The sequence below is a fragment of the Dipodomys ordii genome, unplaced genomic scaffold (genome assembly GCF_000151885.1).
Source record: "Dipodomys ordii isolate 6190 unplaced genomic scaffold, Dord_2.0 Scaffold46, whole genome shotgun sequence".
Lineage (NCBI taxonomy): Eukaryota > Metazoa > Chordata > Mammalia > Rodentia > Heteromyidae > Dipodomys > Dipodomys ordii.
The window spans coordinates 13974038-13993980 of NW_012267262.1; the positions used below are offsets into that span (position 1 = coordinate 13974038).

At 36.4% G+C, this 19943-nt stretch overlaps 1 protein-coding gene across 2 annotated transcripts in view; it reads left to right on the top strand.

Annotated features, from left to right (window-relative positions):
• The window catches only part of LOC105988090 (chromosome unknown open reading frame, human C11orf74), a 65631-nt gene that overhangs the window by 8572 nt on the left and 37116 nt on the right, over nt 1-19943 (top strand). For both annotated transcript variants that reach the window (XM_013019597.1, XM_013019598.1), the window contains exon 2: nt 9337-9492. In XM_013019597.1, the coding sequence (XP_012875051.1) occupies nt 9360-9492 (133 nt within the window). In that variant the 5' untranslated portion in view covers nt 9337-9359. The remainder of the gene's footprint in view (nt 1-9336; nt 9493-19943) is intronic.

The window sequence follows — 19943 nt, forward strand, 5'->3', positions numbered from 1 at the left end:
TCTCCACCTGCTCCTAGCCAACTGTGTGGGTTTTGCTTTTAAGTAGGCTTTTTGCTATTGTAAAAGTGCTGTGCATTATGCAGGTGGCTGACAGGCTCAGGAAGTTGGAGAGAAAGGGATAACTTTAATTAATCCTGGAGACTTTGTATTGTAGTTCTTATGCAAAACAGATAGAATAGGCATTAATGGGACATTGCATAGCGTGTGAGGGAGGAATTATACTTGAGCTAGTAAATCTTTTATGATTGAAACATTAGTGCCTGATTATAAAGTTATATAGTTAACTCAGAAACTATAGTACCTTATGGATTAACGGCTTTATCCAGGGCCCTGAGAAAACATTCACACTGTCACCATCCCCAAGCTATTGATGTGGTTGATAACATTTCTGAGACATAGAGATCAGTTCTGAACACTGTTGAAATGTAAGGCAATGTTTTCCTTGATAAGTAGACTAGTCTAGAGGTTAGAATGCAACTAAGATTTTTTGTTAGCCAGTCAAAGGGTCGGGTGTTTATTTGTGATTATACACAGTTGTGGAATTTTCAGCAGGGGTAGGTGGATGAGTTATGGAAGAGGCAAATCTAATCAAGTTACTTGTATGAACATATGGACATATCAAAATGAGCCCTTTTTGTACAACTAATTGATGCTAACAAAAATGTGGACAGAAACAGTAATGAAAGTGAAAGACAGTTTTATTGGATGTGTCTTATCATATCTCCAACTGATTCCCTGTACTTTATTTTTTTTTTTTTGTCATGGGGATTGAATTTGGGGCCTGGAAACTGTCCCTGAGCTCTTTTGCTCAAGGCTCTTACCACTTTGAGCTACAGAGCCACCTCTGTATTTTGAGTGGTTATTTGAAGAGAAAAGTCTTGGGACTTTTCTGCCACACTGGCTTTGCACCAGAATCCTCACATCTCAGCCTCCTGAGTAGCCACTGGTACCTGGCTTCCCTGTACACTTTTAATCTGTTTTTTTGTTAAATGATAAGAAAGGAATGGGAAGAGAAAGCTCAAATACTCAACTGTCTGCATTTTTATTTAATGGAATTGATAATTGTGAAATTAAAAGCAGTTTAATACTTATCTGACCTGCGACAGTGATGCAATGCTGAAATTTGTGGACTGACTTAAGTGGCTGGGAAGAAAAGCATATTTTGGGGAGATAAACTTGCTTTTATATAATCTGCTGATGAACAGAAAGGCTTATAAATGATAGGCTCAAGAAACCTCATTATAGTAGCTTGGATGGATGAACAGGAAAGGGAAGCAGGACTTTCAAGAGAAAAGTTTCTGCTTAAGCATGTAATTTTATAGATTAGTGTTATTTCCTGTGCCCTTGGGCCTTACGCAGGAGGAAAACAATCAACATACCTGAGTTCCAGCACTTGTTTGTAAAATAAAAAAGTGGTATTTTCCTGTTCCTAAATTGCCTTTATCTTAATTGATATATATATATCTATATCTATAGATATAGATACATATACATACATATCTATGTCTATATATATATATGTAGTCTTGTTGTGTTATGGATCTGTGGCCCAGTTTTATCACATTCAGTCCTTGATACCCACACTGTGTGAAGACAGATGTACTCAGACCACATTACCCCTTGAGATCCATCACCAGCTCCCCTCTCCTCCCTCACCCCTGCAGCCTTTAATGTTTTCTCCATTGATATAATTACATTATTTCAAAAATTTTATGTAAGTGGAATCTTAGGATGTATACATAGCCTTTTAAGGTTCCTTTGATTTTAGTCGGCCAAATTTCATTTGAGCCTTGCTGAAGTTGTCATGGGTATTGCTAATCATTCTTTCAGAACTCAATGGTAAACATGTAACCATTCACCAGTTAAAGGGCATTTGGATAGTTTCCAGGTTTTTTTTTTTTCTTCTGGAAATAGATCTGCTGCTATGAGTGATTTTGTACAAGTTCCTGAATGAAAATGTTTTTCTTTCTCTGGGATAAAAAAAGCCCAAGAGTGAAATTTCTGGTTTTGTGGTATGCTCATTTTTAGTGTTGAAAGGAACCTCCAAACTGTTTTCTGGAGTGGCTGAAGCAGTTTATGTCACCATCAGCAATGTGTGATGTATGTAGTCCCTCTGGATCCTTGACACTGGGTGTTTTCATGATTTTTCAGTTTAGCCCGTTCAATAAGTGTGTAGTGCTGAGTGATGTTTTGATTTGTATTTCTTTAATGACTAGTGAATTATATTGAACATCTTTCTATGTGATTATGTGCTGTTTTTATAGCCCCTTTGGTGAAATGTCTGTGCATGTCTTTTGTCCTTTTTAAGTTCGACTTAATGTTGAGTTTTATATTATGTGTACATTTTAGTGTTAGTCTTTTGTTGGATATATGATTTATTAATATTTTCTCCTAGTATGGGTCATTTTATTTATATATATTTGTTTTTATTGTAAAATTACTGTACAGAGGGGTTACAGTTACATGAGTAAGGTAATGAGCTCTATGTGGAGTCTTTTGAGGAAACTCCATACTGCTCTTCAAAGTGGTTGAACAAGTTTATAGTCCCACCAACAATGCAGTAGGGTTCCCTTCTGTCCACATCCCCTCCAGCATCTGTTGTTATTAGAGTTCTTGATTATAGCCATTCTAACTGGGGTGAGGTGGTATCTCAATGTTGTTTTGATTTGCATTTCTTTTATGGCTAGAGAAGTTGAACATTTCTTCATGTGTCTATTGGCCATTCTTATTTTCTCTTCAGGGATGTTTCTCTGTAAGTCGTTAGCCCACATATTTATTGGGCAGTTGTTTCTTTGAGGATTTGTTGTTGGGGGATTTAAGTTTTTGAGTTTTAAGTATATTTCAGATATGAGATGCTTGTCCATTGTATGGCTAGTGAAGATTTTCTCCCAATCCATGGGCTTTCTTTTTGCTTAAACAGTATCTTTTTTTTTTTGGGGTCCGGTCATGGGGCCTGAACTCTGGGCCTGGGCTCTGTCCCTCAGCTCTTCAGCTCAAAGCTAGCGCTCTACCACTTGAGCCACAGCACCACTTCCGGCTTTTTTCTTTTTGCTTATGTGGTGCTGAGGAATCGAACCCAGGGCCTCAGGCATGCAAGGCAAGCACTCTACCACTGAGCCACCTTCCCAGCCCCCCAATCCATGGGCTTTCTATTGATCTTGCTAGCTATGTCCTTTGCCATGCAGAAGCTTTGCAGTTTCATGCAATTAATGAGTCATTTTAATATTGATAAAGTTAGTTTATCAATTTTTTCCATATGGATCCTGCTTTTGGGGTCTAAGGACTATTTGCTTTGTCCTGTATCATAAAGATTGTTTTTTTTCCCTTCTGTTTCCTTTATACAGCCAGTTATCTTGATATGTTTTCAGTTTTCTTATTCATATAACTTTCTTCATTTTAAAATGCTTCCCCTCTGGTTCTTATTGCTTTAATTTAACGTGATCCCGAAAGGTACAGCAGTTGTTCCTGCTACTGAAATGAGTCATGTTTAGAATGTGTAAATTATACCTGCTTAGGGAGGGAACTAGACTTATGTTTGTTTCGGCAGTCATTATAATATTGATGTTTACCACAGGCATCTACTGAACCCACATGTTTTAAATTACGTGTTTTTTTTTAAATATGGTTGTATCCTTTTTCTCCTTTCCTTAAGGTAAGATTTTTGTTAAGGAAAAATGTATAGTTATTATGACATATCTGCTCCTGAGACCTCTGCATAGAAGACAATTCATCTGTCTTCTACAGCTTTGTAGTCAACAATAATTGCAAACCTTTTCTACTTTCCTCCAGATACCTCTTTTAGTATATGCTGAAGAGCATTGTGTATTGGAGAATTTATGTAGAAACATAGATGCTTTTATTATCAACTGTTTTGGTAGTAATAAAGAGTTCTATATGACTTTTCTGAGTTAGGCTGTTGCCGGGATTGTGTGTATTTAAAAAATTATCTTGATAAATTTGTATGCTTTTTTATTTATCCTCGTGTAAAATTTTAGGTTGTTTTCCATTGTATGGAACATATTTATATTTTTGCTTTTCCCTCATAGATATCTAAAATAATGGCATATGTACACACCTAGCCTTAATACATTTTGTATATTGTTAGGTTTAGAATGTAGTTGGAGGCCTGAGTACACCTATCCAGGGTGAATTTGTTGCAGTGTCTGAGTTCCTCCTGGCTCCATGTATAGCTTAAAGTTCACTCACTCATAGTTTAAGGTCCATGATCATGAGATCTCATTACTGTATATGAAATGAGACTCACCTATTACAGTTCACCAGTAGAGCCATAGTTGTCAAAAACTTCATGTGAATTTTGTTTCCAAGAGCCATTAGTTTTATTCTCTAGGATTAGATTAGATAAACTACAGGTTGCTCTCAATTCAGAGAATATGAATTTCTGTCTTTTTAATTTATAAAAGACAAAAAAATCAGAAGCGGCAGAATCATTGGAGTTCATTGGAAATCAGTTCTGGCCTGACCTTTTTTTTTAAAAATCATATAAGTAAATCTTTTCATTTTCAGTATAATTTTGATCTTTTGAAAGTTTAACCATTTATACAAATCAGAAAGAACATCCATCCTGTGAAGTGCTAAGGTTGATGTTTCCATTTTCTTAGGCAAGGTAAATTAGTTTGATTAACCCCTCATCTCCCATTTAAAATATCAATAGACTTCTTGTTCCAAGAATTGTAAAATTGGAGAGAGTACACTTTAGACAGAAGACTTTAAAATTGTGTTAACAAACCTTAGTTTTTTTGAAACAAAAAAAAATCTCTTTTGTAGACATATAGTCTCTGTACCTTTAAAAAGTACCAGTATCTTTTGAGAGAAGAAGACTAATTCTTAATGTTTACCACTGTTGTTGTATTTTGAGTAAATTCATTAGGCAGGGATTTGAAGATGTAAGCATCAAGGACATGTTAAGTCAGTGGTGATAATTCCACATACCATATTTCATAATAATATTCTTTCAGAGTGTGTAAACATGAAATAGCTTAGATGATTGTTGGTATCATTATAACAGAGAACACGACTTCTGGGAAATTCTGTGACTTTTCTCCCCAATTCTCAGTGACAGGGTAAGAAGAGAGTCTAGTTCCTAACCAGGCTTGTGATCTCCCAGTGAGCAGAGTCACCATGCTCTCTGTGTTGCCTTCTGGGAGGCTGTGATTGTGAAAGTGCAGCATATGACTTACCAGCAGATATTTATACACATCTATTTATCATCACAGTATGTTTTAGGTCTTTCATGTGGCACTCAAATTCTTACAGCAAAATCCAAACCTAACGAAAACAAGGACTCTTATTATCAGCAAATGTATGTCTTTTTCTTTTAGAAAAAATACTTCATGATAAAAACAGAAAAGTTGTGTGAATGCTAACTGAAAAAAAGTGTTACTTCCTTCTAGAAAACCACTGTGATTTGCATAAACCACTGGCCTGTCTGGTAATTGAAGATTTGCTTTGTCAGTCCCTAGAGATAATAGGTTCTAAATTTGAAGGTGGATGGTGGTTAAACTCTTCAATTTGTGAAATGATATCCTGAAGGATTTTTTTAAAAGTCATCAATTACCTGTATTGTTATAATCACAGAAAATTAAAAGCTATGTTGTGCTATGAATTGCCTGTTGTTTGCTTTTGGTACCAATAAGATGTGTTAAGAGTGGGTACTCAACATATACCATTTTGAGCATTGGAAAAGATGTTTAAAGGAATTACTCTTAAGACTCTTAAAATATCCCCAAGAAGATATCTACAGAATAGAAATCATAACCAGGCAGCTTCTGTTAGGTACTTATATTCATTGAAATAAATCAACAGGGATGACTTGAGGAAGATAATTGGTATAATACGTTGTTGGAATTTTTCTTGGCTAAAATTCTGGAAAAATAGATTGATATTGGAATTCTTGTAATTAAGTATAGGTCACTGTTCAGGTTATTTATCCACATTTGTTATTTAGCATCTAAAAGCACAAGAACTTGTCACTGATTAATGTGTATAAACTGATTTTTTTTCTACGCATCCAGAATTTCAGGTACAAATAGTTTGAAAAGTTTCTCCCATTTTAAGTTGTTAACCCGATACATACTTCCTTTTTTATTGTAAAAAGAAAAGGTGGTATACAATTACATATGTCAGGTAATGAATACATTTCTTTTCTTCTCATTTTCTCCCATGTTTTCCCCTCCTGGTCTCCCTTCCCCAAAAGGTTGTATAGTTCATTTTCAACATAGTATCTAGTGAGTATCACTGCTGAATTACTTCACCCTTTGTCCCACCTGTTTCTGTGCTTCTCTTACATACAAAACAAAAAGTACAGAAATCAAAAACAGCGACAAAAGGAGAAAAACAACTAAAGACCCCACAAAAAATAAAACAAAAAAACTTGTGTCTCCTACTTCTTGAAGTTCACTTCAATAAATATCATTTTATATGATCATATGTACATAGCCATTGAGCCTTTGTGATCCTCTCCTAAGAATATCCTCCTTTGGTCTCACTATGTGAATGCTTAGAGTCCTGTTTAATTTGTCATGTCCAAGTGTAGTTTTTTGTCTTTTACCATCCATTGTATTTACTTGTAGATTTATAGGCACATTCTAGTGACTACAAATGGGGGAAAGCATGCAACCTATGTTTCTTTGGGTCTGGCTTACTTCACTTAATGTACTTTTCCCCCCAAATCTTTCAATTTTGTTACGAATGTTGCAATATCATTCTTTCTAATGGAAGCAGAGATATTTCTATTCACTTTGTACACATTCAGATTTTTAGAGCACCATGTTTTATATAGGGTTGTGCTATACCATGAGTGATCATGATTTATCTTAGATATCATTAGTGTGCTCAAAGAGTGGCTATAGTCCTAGGAGATCTTTGTATAGGCATAGGGCAGAATAAATGAGATGGATCCTCGTTTCCACTATCACCACCATTATCTTCATCATAGTAGTCCTGTGAGGTACATGCAGCTACACAACTCCATACTTAAGTTTAGATGTCTTTCAGAATTCAGATGTTTTTGGAGTCTAGAGAGGTAATTGGTGAGTATGGCATATATCACAAATATCCAGTGGGGTCTGGGAAACTACCTCGTGTTCAGGTTTATTAGTGTTTTTGTAGGGAAACATGAATAGTCATACTGAATAGAACACATAAAAGCCATAAATGCTCACATTAATTCAGATCAGGTCTCCCCCTAAAAGAGTCAGAACTTCATCTTAAGAACACCCCCTTTTTTTTCTCTCCCTGAGCTTTTTGCAGTTGAGTATTCGGGGACTGAAGTTAAGGAAATAATAAGGCTTTACTATTGTAATGTTTTATAGATGAGAGGAAACTGAGGTCCAAAGAAGTCAAGCATCTTGTCCAGTGACACATAGAAAGAGGCAGAGCTGGTCTGTGATGATGTAGCAGTTTGAAGGAACAGGCTGTATCTGTAAATACGAAAGTAGTGACATATCCATAATAATTAGTTAGATTGAAAAATATTCAATTTCTAACTCCCCTACAGGAAAAACACCCACTTGAAAAAAATAACACATATTGTCATCCCATTTGGGACAATTAAAAAAATTCCCTATGCAAATTATAGAGAAAGATTTAGAAATATATTCACTAGGCTCTTGACAGAGTTGATTTCTGGTGGATGGGACTGGCAACTAACCAAGAGGATCATTAAATGTTTACCTAAGTATATCTGTGTCTTTTGTGGCTTGAAATGGTGGGAAATTCTATATAGAAAAAGTTACTACTCTTGTTTCAGAAAAATAGAAGTTTGGTGCTCACTCTCTGTCCTGTGGTATGGAGACCCCTTCCTTCTTGTTGTCCCACATTGTGTTACACTGGCTATTTAGGCAGTAACTCCTATTTTCTTTAGTCAGTTTCCTCAAAGCTGTGTAAGAATAATCTTTCCTACAGAGTGAATAGAGTTTCACAAGATGAAATATCACAAGTGAAGGTGAAGTTGAAGCTGTGCAACAACTGAGGCATTGTGCCTTGGCTGTCAGACAGCTAGATAACAGTGTCTAAGTAAACTGACCCCTGGAAGGGGCCACAGAAATGTGGCAGATAATGAAACTACAATATTTACACTGTGAGAATTAGTTAAACCTCTCCATGGCCAGCTCATCTATATCATTTTGTGTTTGGCTTTAGATGTCATCTTTGAAAGGGATGCAGGCAGTATGAAATCTTTTCCAGGCAAATTGATCAGACCGGAAACGATGTCAGTCAGTACAGGCAAAGGCAAAGTCAAATTTGTGTATTTCACAGGCTTATAGCCGTGTTTGGCTATTGTACCTGCTCAAGGGAGTAAGTTTAGTTCAGTATTGATGTACTACCAGTTCTGCACTACATCCTGAGTGTTTAGGATACACAGATAAAAAAAATGTATACTCTGTCTTTTGCAGCTCTGAGTATAGCACAGGACAGGGAAATGCACATATACACCTTCAGTGTGCTAAAATTAACACTACTCAGAGTAGAGGCAGCACAGAAAATGTATAGTTAACTTTTCCTGCAATGAATGATCAGAGGTAGGGCTGAGGGTGGTGGGTAAGGCTTTCAGAGAGAACTCAACTCTTGAGTTTGGTTTTGAGGGAAAAATAGCATATCAATGAATGGAATGAGAAGGTTGGAGAACCGCGTGCTACTGTTGGAGGATTTGAAAATATAACAGGCACAGGAAGAGTATTTGGTACACTCTCATGGGCCCAGGGACCAGGGAAACAGACTCAGACTGTTTGTGTAAGTTTTTAATAGAGTGTCCAAAGGCTTGAGAATGCCTCCAGGTGAGTTAAAACACAGTGAAGTCAGTGGTGTCAGTCACAGTACAGGAGAATGGGTTGCACAGTGGATAGAGTGACGCATCATGTAGTTCTTGAGGGCTTGAGTTCTAGGACAGGGTCACAACTTGCCAGTCCTGTGACTTTAGCTAAGCTTAGGGAGCATTATAATGGTCAGAACAGCACCCAATGCACATTTAAGTGTTAAATGATCCACTAATAAATGTTAATTATTATTATTATTATTATTATTGTGTCTACTTGGGTGTTAGTGTACTCTTAAAGAGCCTCTCAGCTTGACAGACTGAGTTGCTAATTGAATATTACAACAATATTCTTGTGACGTAAGATGGTAATAACAAAGAAACGAATGCAAACTGTTAACTGTTAATAACTCAGCAGCAACAATAGGAGTAAAACTTCAGTCTGAGCTAGAGATTCCCTGTTCTCTGAAATGTCTTCATCTTCTACCACCTGTGCTGGGTATTTTCTGGGGAGGCTGGGATTGTAATAGCACTGTAGTTGATGGGTTTTTCTTTGTTCATAGATAAAGTGGCCTGGAAAATAGGAATGCCTGCCCAAGTGTTGAAACTGAGGATAATGGATGAAGATCAATTAATTGAAGAAGTTCTGGATAAGTTTATTAATTGTCACGAGCAAACATATGAAGAATTTCTGAGCACTTTTACTCATCTTTCAAAAGGTAAAATGGAAAGAAAAGTAAATTCTATAGTAGTAGAGATAAAGGATTTTATTTTAAGTTTCTGTCTGCTGTCTTTTTCAGAAGACCTAAGTCATTTAATTCCTTTGACCAGGCAGTTCTTACTAGGGCATTCATGATGGATGCATGTAAATCTCAAAGTCTTTATACGTCCAAGAGTTGTATCATAGAGACATTTGATTTGATAGCCCAAACTGACCTGAAAAGGTGACTGAATTCATCCTCTCCATTTTGCCTTATTTTAATAATAATTATTACTGTTTTTTGTGCCAGTCCTCCTGGGGCTTACACTCAGGGCCTGGACAATGTCCCTAAGCTATTTTGTTCAAGGCTAGCCACAGTTCCACTTCTGGCTTTTTTGCTAGTTAGTTGTAGATAAGAATCTCATGGACTTTCCTGCCTGGCCTGGCTTTGAATTGTGACCTCAGATCTCAGCTTCCTGAGTAGTTAGGGATTTCAGGTGTGAGCCACTGGTGTCTAACTTCTTATATATATATATATATATATATATATATATATATATATATATGTATGTGTGTGTGTGTGTGTGTGTGTATGTGTGTGTGTGTGTGTGTTTTAAGAAATGAAAATTATGCAAAGAGTGGAAGTGGTGAACAGCATATTTAAAATTTAAAAACACTTCACGTTTTTAGGTTCTGACATCACTACCTGGTCAAAATGGCCATGCATTAAAGTAATTGTATAAAGTTACTTTTAGGTGTCTATGAAATGTAAGTGAATTCAATGTTTCTACATAAGTCCTATCCTCAAGATATTTCATTTTGTATATGCATCTATCCCCAAATCTGGGGAAAAAGTATCCAAAATTTGGAATATATTTGGTTCCAAGCATTTTAGATAAGGAAAAACTTAACCTATAGAATAACATCAGTATATATGATGTTTATGCTGAAACTAAGCTTATGGACTGTGAATTTTGCCTAGACTTAAGGGAAATAGAGAAATTAGGAATAGCAAATTAATTTCAGTGCTGTCTGTGCATGATCTTTTTTTTTTTTTGTCATAGGGCTTGAACTCTGGGCCTGGGTGCTGGGACTCAGCTCTTCAGCTCAAGGCTAGTGCTTTACCACTTGAGCCACAGTGCCACTTCTGGTTTTCTGGTGGTTTATTGGAGATAAGAGTCTCATGGAGGTTCCTGCCTGGTCTGGCTTTGAACTGTGGTTCTCAGATCTCAGCCTTCTGAGTAGCTAGGATTATAGGCGTGAGCCACAGGCTCACATGAATGTGGATCAAATTATTCTTGAGAATGGCAAAATGGCTTTTTAGTCTATAAACTTAGGTCTAGGAAGATGCTTACTTTCTCTGAACTTACTGATATAATTCTTACTTTTGAGGCTTGAGCATGGCAGTACACATGGCTGGGGCAAGGTGGTAGAAACAGGATTAAAACAGAGAGAATTAATACATTTTGGATCCACATTATTTTGAAAGTTATTGATATGGCTGGCTTTTTGTTTGTACCTTTTTGCAAGGAATTTGGTGTTTTTAATTTAATTTTATTGTAAGGGTGATGTCAGACGGGTTACAGTTACTTACGTAAGGTAATGAATACATTTCTTGTCCAACATTGTTCCCCTCCCATGTTTTCTCCCACTTTCGCTGGCTTCTCTCTCCTGCAAGTTGTAAAGTTCATTTCCAACATAGTGTCTTGTGAGTATTGCTGTTTCATTAGTTCACCCTTTGTCCTTTGTCTCTCACCATTTTGTTATGCCCCTTCTTTTCCCCAAGTCAGATAAACATATATACAAGACACACAGTAACACAATCAAAAACAGTAACAACAAGGGATAAACCAAAGGTGGGGAAAAAGGGAAGAAAAAAGAAATAACTTCTCATAATACACAAATAAACAAGAATGACATTGCCCCATTCATAAGGAAATGAAAAAAACCTTGGAAAAAATCATATTACATGAAGTAAGCCAGACCCAAAGAATCCTAGCCTCCATGGTTTCCCTCATTTGTAATAATTAGTGTATGTCCTAGCAGAGGATCACAATAGCTCAATAGCTATGTATATATGACTATATAAAATGATGCTAGTTGAAATGAACTCTAAGATATTGAAACAAGAGGGTTTTTTTTGTTTCATTGTTTTTTTTTTTTAAATGTACTATGTGGAATTTGGTAAGTCAAGTTGTAGTTTTTGGTTCTGATTTGGGCACTGCATATGGAAAAACTGTGAATGTGGTGACTTGGTTTTAAGTTCACTTTGGGGCCCCAAAATGAGCTGAAAGAAACAATGATTCGAGTTACATAAACTGAGTCTCCAAGTACACTTTTTTCTTCTTTTAAAATATCCCTAGGTGCCAGTTCACATTATAAACTAATGACCTGAAAAATTTCCTCTTGAGGCACAAAGAGGTCTGAAGGCTAATTATTAAATCAAGACATGGTTTTTTTCCCCTCTGAAATATTTAGATATCTTTTGAAAAACCAAACAAGTCTTAGGGATGAACCTTGGAGTAGTAGCCTGGAAAATTTGATCTTGAATTAGGAGTAGAGAAATTTTTTTTTTCTGTCAAGAACCATTTGGATATTTATAACATTCCCTCACAGATCTGGTTTACCCCTTTCTTTCTAGGCCCTTCATTTGTCTCAATGTGTTTGGTGGTTTTGCTCTTATGTCATATATCCTTTTCTCTGCTAAAGTGGTTATCACTATGCAGACTTGTGTACATTTCCTTAGTAAGTTCCTTTCTCAAGTCCATTACCGTTTCTACTGATTGAATGTTCTATTTACTTTTATAATAGCTATATGCCAGAGTGCTTATGAAATTCATTTTCTTTCCAAGTGTGTTAAAAGGGTCAGTAATCCTATTAAAAACATTTCTTTGGAAAAATTAAATTATAGCCTTATTGGAAGAAATTCACATTACTGCTTTAGACTCTTAGAAAACAGTTGGAAATTGTTAATATTGTAACATAATTCTCACTACCTATAATATATTTAAGTTTGATCATAATTTGGAGTTTTTTTCTTTTCTTTTTTAAACTCACTCTAGATTTTTAACCCATAGGCACATATTTTATAACACATATAATGTTCTTTTAATCAGACAGTTATAATTGAATTCTTAAGAGTGTCTTCAAGAATACAAATTAAGTCACAAGGTATGTGTTGGAATCACTATGTAAATTTTATTTTTTCATTGTTAGTAGAGGAGAGATAGGAGAATTATAAAAGGGGTAAGGGTGAATCAAGATGTATTGTACTCATAAGCTGACATGTTGAAATGACACCTGTATCATTCCAAAGCTGCCAAAGCAAGCAGAAAGAAACCCCTTTACACAACTACTCAAAGATAATAAATATAGTTTTAAAAGCTGAAAAATAGACATGGATTGTTGAAATTGTGGATAAAAATAACCATCAAGTAGCAGTCTGCTTTATCTGTTTATTTGTGAACAGAGTTTATACAACATTCTAGAATATATGTCAGGAGGAAAAGATCTTTCTTTTTGTCACATTTCTGGCATTTTAAAAGGTGAGAATGCTTATATTTGGTTTTTGTTAGGGTTAATGCATTCATTAATTCAGTATCTTTATATGGCTTAGATATTTTTTAGCTTCTGGGAACTCAAAATTAAATAAGGGATAGTTTCTGTTTGTAAGCACTCAGTAGTCTAGAGAGAGCTGAACAATCAAATGGGAAATTATACTACGGCATAAATAGCATCTGTGAAGAGAGGCCCTGAGTACTTGGAAAACTTACAGCCCGCCACCCAGCCTGTAGGAGAGGGACTTCAAGGCTAAGACTCTCCATCAGAAGCCATGCCTGAGGTGAATCTGAGATGCCAACTGAACCAAAACTTGCCTTTTCCTGACACAGAAATGTTTGAATGGGAAGAACAGAAATCCACATGTTAAAATGCCTCTGTTGGTGATGATCCTTTGATTCCATTGGTTTTTAGCATATTTGTCATCTGTTTGTCTTCCCATCTGTTTATCATTTATCTATTTTAGTACTAATTATATACTATTATATCTGCATATATACACTATTAATATATAGCACTAAATATGTATATATGTTAAATATATATGTTTAATTAGCTTATAGTTATTTGTATGTACTTATATATGGCAAGAACATCTTATTTGTGGATTTATTTTATGTACCTTTGATGAAGGCAAGTAAAAAAATAAATTTAAATCAAGATTGTTGGGTGCTGGTGGATCTCTTCTTTAAATCTAGCTACTCAGGAAGCTGAGCTCTGAGAATCATGGTTCGAAGCCAAGCCAGCTAGGTAGGTAGGAAAGTTTGTGAGACTCTTCTCTCTAATTAACTATCAAAAAAAATCCAAAAGTGGAGCTGTGGTCAAGTTGTAGAGTGCTAACCTTGAGTGAAGAAGCTTAGTGACAGTGCCCAGGCCCTGAGTTCAAGCCTTAGAACAGGGAAAGAAAAGAAAAGAAAGAGAAGGAAGGAAAGAAGGAGGAAATGAAAGGAGGGAGGGAAGGAAGAAGGAAGGAAGGAAGAACATTTCAAATATAAAAGCACATAATTCCTGTGTGCATATTACACAGCTCAGTTGATGTGGAGAAGCTCTCAGTCAGTCTGGGTTATCCTCAGTTTTGTTTAAATCATTGTGTAATCTGCTCAGTGTTTCTCTGCCCTTAATTTTTGTGAAGATGTGCCTCCCAAAGCAAATACTACCAACAAAGTAAAGTGACAGTTAAAGTGCTTAATTGAAGTGGTAAGGTGAAAAATTTAAATTTGTCAGAAGGCAGCATATCTTTAGCAGGAGTTGGGTGGTGTTATGGGAAAAAATGAATCAAGCTTACTTTGCTTAGTATAATTTTTTCCTAGTCTATTTCCTTACAAATGGGGAGATATTCTTTCTGACAGAAGCATAGAATTCCATTGTGTATATGTGCCATATTTTCTTGGTCAATTCGTCCACTGAGGAACATCTGAGTTGATTCCATATCTTGGCTATGGTAAACAATACTGCAATGAACATGGTTGTGCAGGTAACATTAGGGTGGCCTGGTTTGTGGTCTATTGGATAAATACCCAGGAGTGGAATTCCTAGTTCATAGGGAAGCGCTATGTTTAGTTTTTTGAAGAGCCTCCACACTGCTTTCCAGAGTAGTTGAACAATTTTATATTTCCACCAACAGTGTAGTAATGTTCCCTTTTGGCAAGCAGTATGGAGGTTCCTCAAAAGACTCCACATAGAGCTCCCCTATGACCCAGCAATCCCACTTTTGGGCATCTACCCAAATGTTTACAAACAAGACCACACTAAAGCTACCAGCACAACTATGTTTATTGCAGCATTATTTACCATAGCTAAGATATGGAACCAGATGAATGGATCAAGAAAATGTGGTATATATACACAATGGAATTCTATGCCTCCATCAGAAAGAATGACATTGCCCCATTTGTTAGGCAATGGAAAGGCTTGGAAAAAATTATATTAAGTGAAGTTAGCCAGGCCCAAAGAAACATAGGTCCCATGGTTTCCCTTATTTGCAATATCTAGTATATGTATGAGTCAAGCGGAAAAGGTCAGATAATGTGATGTTAGGAAAATGAATCCTTAGATATGTATTTTAATGTTTTTTTCTTTCATGCATGTGTTTCTAATGCATTTATAAAGATTATCTCTTTGTTGCTTTGTATGTCCCTCCCCCACAGTATAACCCCTGCTTTCACTATATTTGATGTCAGTATAACTTGTGGAGGAGATGGGGAAAAACAAGTAGTTTAAGGATACAGGTGGACCTGTTGCAACAATGAGAAGTACAAGTTGTCATGTCGAAAACGAGCTTTACAATGTTTGTGGGGGGGGGGAAGCGGGGAGGATTGGGTGGGGGGGTGGGGGGATGCTGGGAAGGGATGTGAAGGGTAAACAAAGGAGGAGGCTGCAATGCTTGATAAGAAATGTACGCATTAACCTGCCCATGTAATTGTAACCCCTTTGTACAGTGTGTTCACAAAAAAAAAAAAAGAATTCATGCTGGCCCGCGGAGTAAGTTCCTGTGAGAGTAGTTCCTGGCCCCGCTCTGGTCTTTGGTTGTCTGTTGTGCCATGCATTCTCTCCTGCTGCACACATTCCCCCCAGGATTCCATCTGCCACCAGACCCTCAGCAGATCACCAGCCTCCTCTCAGCAGAGTAGAACTTGAAAGTTCGAGAGCTGACAGGGTACTCTGGAACTTTCAGAATGATGAGCTCTAAAGAAATACCTTTTTCCAAACTTAGGAGTCATATTTTAATTGTGCCTTCTATGTACTGAAAATGCACATGAATCCAAAAGTTTTATAAAAAAAAAACAAAAGTTTCACATTTGCTACAACATCTTTGTGAAGTTTGAACGGAAGGCCTTTCTAGCAGATGATCTGTCACTTGAGACACATTCCCAGTTCTTTTTGCTTTAGGGTATTGTTTTTTTTAACTATTCAACAAAACAATGTGAATACGATATGTCTTGATCAGAAATGTCTTTTAATAAAGTGTATACCTTCAGGTATTTTGTAAGAGCAACAGAAAACAGACAAATATCTCTATTTACATTACAGTAATTACCAATTCTCCATTTCTTGCTCACTCTGAGTTTATTTTCTTTTTCTCCTCCTCCCCCCCAACTCACACACATCATTGTTCTGATTTTGTGTTTCAGTTGACTGATTAATTTCTGTGAAAGTTGCCTATATTATCATCTACTTTAAGTCATTTGGAAATTGAAATGAATCTACTGTGGTCCTGTGATTAACTGAAATATGTCTGTCAGTTTCATTCTATTATTTCTTTCTTAAAATCCTAGAACTCAATCTCCCAAGTGATTGTTCTAGTTTCTCTATTAGCATGTAACAACAGCTTTCTATTCACAGTCACATCTATCTACTTTCACCTGTTTTATTATGTATAGATGAAAGTTTTTTTTGCTTTCAGATTTTGATGTATAATTTATTTCTAGTTTCTTTGTGTTTTGCTCATTTCATTTGAAATACTTTAGGCTCTTAGCATTCCATTGTTCTTTTAATACCCTGTTTGAAGAAATTTCCTGTCAACTCAACCCCCATTTTTCTCCCTTTATACTTGTTATTATTTGAATTAAATTCTCCATTAGGGAGAACATTTTGTGTCAGAATGTTCAGGACAAATGGCCATGCCCATAAGTATATTAGCTGGCAGTGTTGTGGCTTTGGATAGGTTCAAAAAAAATTTTAAGTTTTTTTGGAACACTACCTAGATAGGTTCCATCTTTTCTTATGCTTTAATAATCTTAGAGTCAGTTTTCTTAGGTATTTTAGATTTTAATAATATTGTATAGTCATTTTAATCTGTATTCCTTTAATGCATACCTGACTATGTAAGAAGCTATGCTAATGTATCACTTTATTTCACATTTCAGTTACCATGGTACCACAGTAATCATATAGTTTGTGCTTGTATGGGCCTGCCTGTCCAACACAAAAATACCAGCTACATGTGGCTATTGTATACTTAAGTTGTGGCTAGTCCTACTCAGAATCTGGGTTTTAAATTTTATTTTCTCTTAATTAATGTAAATGTAAATTTAATAAATGATAGCTCATTTAGAAAAAAACTGAAAGATCTTTATAACAACTTGGGTATGTGAGTCTGTTTTTTAAATATAAATTTTTTGAAGCTTAAATAGAATCAAACATTTCTGATAAAAATTGGGAAGGTCACAACTATAAAATTTATAGTGGAGTTTTGAAAATTCAGCATAAAAATAGAATGTAAAGTATCTTAGTGATATTTCTATATTGATTGTATTTGATATGATCATTTGTTGGAAAATTGCTTCACTGGAACATACTATTAACATCAACACCACTTTCTACTTAAATACCTTAAAAATTTGAAACTATGGATGTTGCTTATGTTATATTTCTAATGGGTATCTCTGCCACATACAGACCAAATAGTTTTCAAACGGCTTTTGTAATGGCAAACTTTTTATGAAAATAGGCTTCCAGGTCTATTTGTGGGTTATGAAATGAGTTTATAGTGAAGAGTCTAGGAATCTTTATGTTCATAAGAGTCTCTAGGTGATTCTGGTATGCTACTTGTTTTGAGAAGCACTAGTTTAGTTGATAACCTTTCATGTTGTAGTCCTTTTAAAAGTTAGAACTGTCTGTCAGATACCAAGTAATTAATAAAGCTTGTTTTTATTTAAATAGTATGGTTGGAAGAGATAGCCTACTGCGCTTTGTTTTCGATTCATTTGTTGATGTATGCGCCCAACATTTGTCTTGAGTAACTTATTTAATTGTCACAATTGTGCAAAGACAAAGCCTGCCCTACTTCCCTTTAAGGTTCAGGGAACTAAAGCTCATTGTACATTAGAGTCTTGCTTGATGTCAGGCTAATATTCATGCTCCAGGCAGCTGACCCGCTGTATCACCTTGCTTCTTCTTCAGAGACATCTGGTGATTTGAGATTAGGAGAAGCTTCATGTGATTCTATTGCTTTCAGTACCTACCAGTTTTTAGGAACTAAGTATTACTCTTCGCGCTTAATGTGGTTCATCTCAATTATTCTTCATAAGAGGTTATTTTTAAACATTAAAATTTTAATTTACAGGGGCTGGGAAGGTGGCTCAGTGGTACAGTGCTTGCTTTGCATGCATGAGGCCCTGGGTTCGATTCCTCAGCACCACATAAGCAAAAAGAAAAAAGCTGGAAGTGGCGCTGTGGCTCAAGTGGTAGAGCATTAGCCTTGAGCTGAAGAGCTGAGGGACAGCACCCAGGCCCAGAGTTCAGGCCCACGACCGGACCCCCCCCAAAAAATTAATTTACAAATAAATAAAGAAACCAAGTTTTAAATTAAGTAGCCGTCATGAACTGAACTGTTCAGCCCTCAAATTTATCTGTTGAAGTTCTAACCCTAATTGTGAATTGCTTTTGAAGATAAACCCTTTAAATTAGATTTAATGAGGTCTAACCTAAAGTGATTAGTATCATGAAAGAGAAAGAAGAGAGGAATGAGGAGAGAGAGGGGAAGGAAGGGAAGGGCAGAGGAGGGGACAAGAGGAAGGATAGATATCAGGGAGGCATAAGGCAAAGTGAGAAGGTGGCCTGCACTTTCATCATGGACTTCCAGACTTTACTACTGGGAGAAAATGCATTTCTACTGTACCTAGACTGGCATTTTGTTATGGCAGCCCAGGCAGACGTGCTGAAGGTCATATAACAAGTTGGTGGTAAAGTTGGGTTATTAGCTTAGCCAGTATAACTTCAAACCCTGCAACCTGAACCATTTTGTCTTCTGCCTTTCTTACATGTGCTGGGCATTTCTTCTCAGTCTCTGGGAGGTCCTGACCTGTGGACAATATGAGCCATAGGAATGGATACCTTACCTTAAAACATATTGATTTGGATTTAATCTGTCTCCTGTAGAGTACAAACCCATGGGGTTGCCTTCTGGTAGGTTTTGTGTCCAAAGTCTAGGATCTAAAATGATGCCTGGGAATGTGGAATGAATGAATTTGCAATGAAAATTTGTTGCCTGAAGTAAAAAGAAAATAGGAGAAGACAGAATAGAATGGCAGACACACAGGGGGCCTCAGGTCCCTTCAATTTTAAGAATACCCACTTTGAATGGATAGACCTGGGAAGGAGAACCTTCACAAGAGGCTGTGGTGATACTCCCAAGTTTGATTTGTTATACTGGATAACAGACAGTACAACTTACAAACTAACAGCACTGTCACACAGTAAGAAGCAAAAATAAGTAAAGAGAGGAGTATCTAGCAGACTAGCTAGACACTTCTAGCTAGTACAGAAGTACAGAGGTAGAGGTGTGGGCTAAGGCAGTGGATGCAGAGCAAAAGGTCTTTGGGATGCCACAAACAAAGGCATGACAGACAGCTGTCACAGGTAACTGACAGGATCAGGGAGAAGAAAGTCAAGGACGAGCACACAGTGTTTTGCTCGGGAGAGGCTGAGGTCCACCGAGGCTGAGTTGACTGGTTCAAAGCTGCACAGTTCTCCCTTGAGGAGTCTTTTATTTGTTTATTTATGTTCTTATTGAGCGTATGCTCTGTCAGAAGCTTAGAATCATGGGTTGGAATTTAGTTTATACTTCTGGTCTGATAAATTTCGACTTGTCAGTTCAGCCAAAGGAATATCATTACTACCTCATACTTGACAACTTCTAAAAAAAATGTAATTAAAAATGAAACTGGTGACAGCACATAAAGCAACACATTTCTGAAGTGACACATTTTGGTCCCCAAAGCTATTTTGAGTTTGAATGTTAGAAATGCATCTTTAAACTTCCACAGAGGTACAAAGAGATGCCTTTCCCAGTCTGAGGAATAAAATTTAAAACCTGCTGTAGAAAAATACCACAGAGAAAAATATAGAAAAGCAGCTGGCCCTCTTACCAATTTCAGAGCAGGGAAGGAATTTCAGTAGAGCATAAAAACA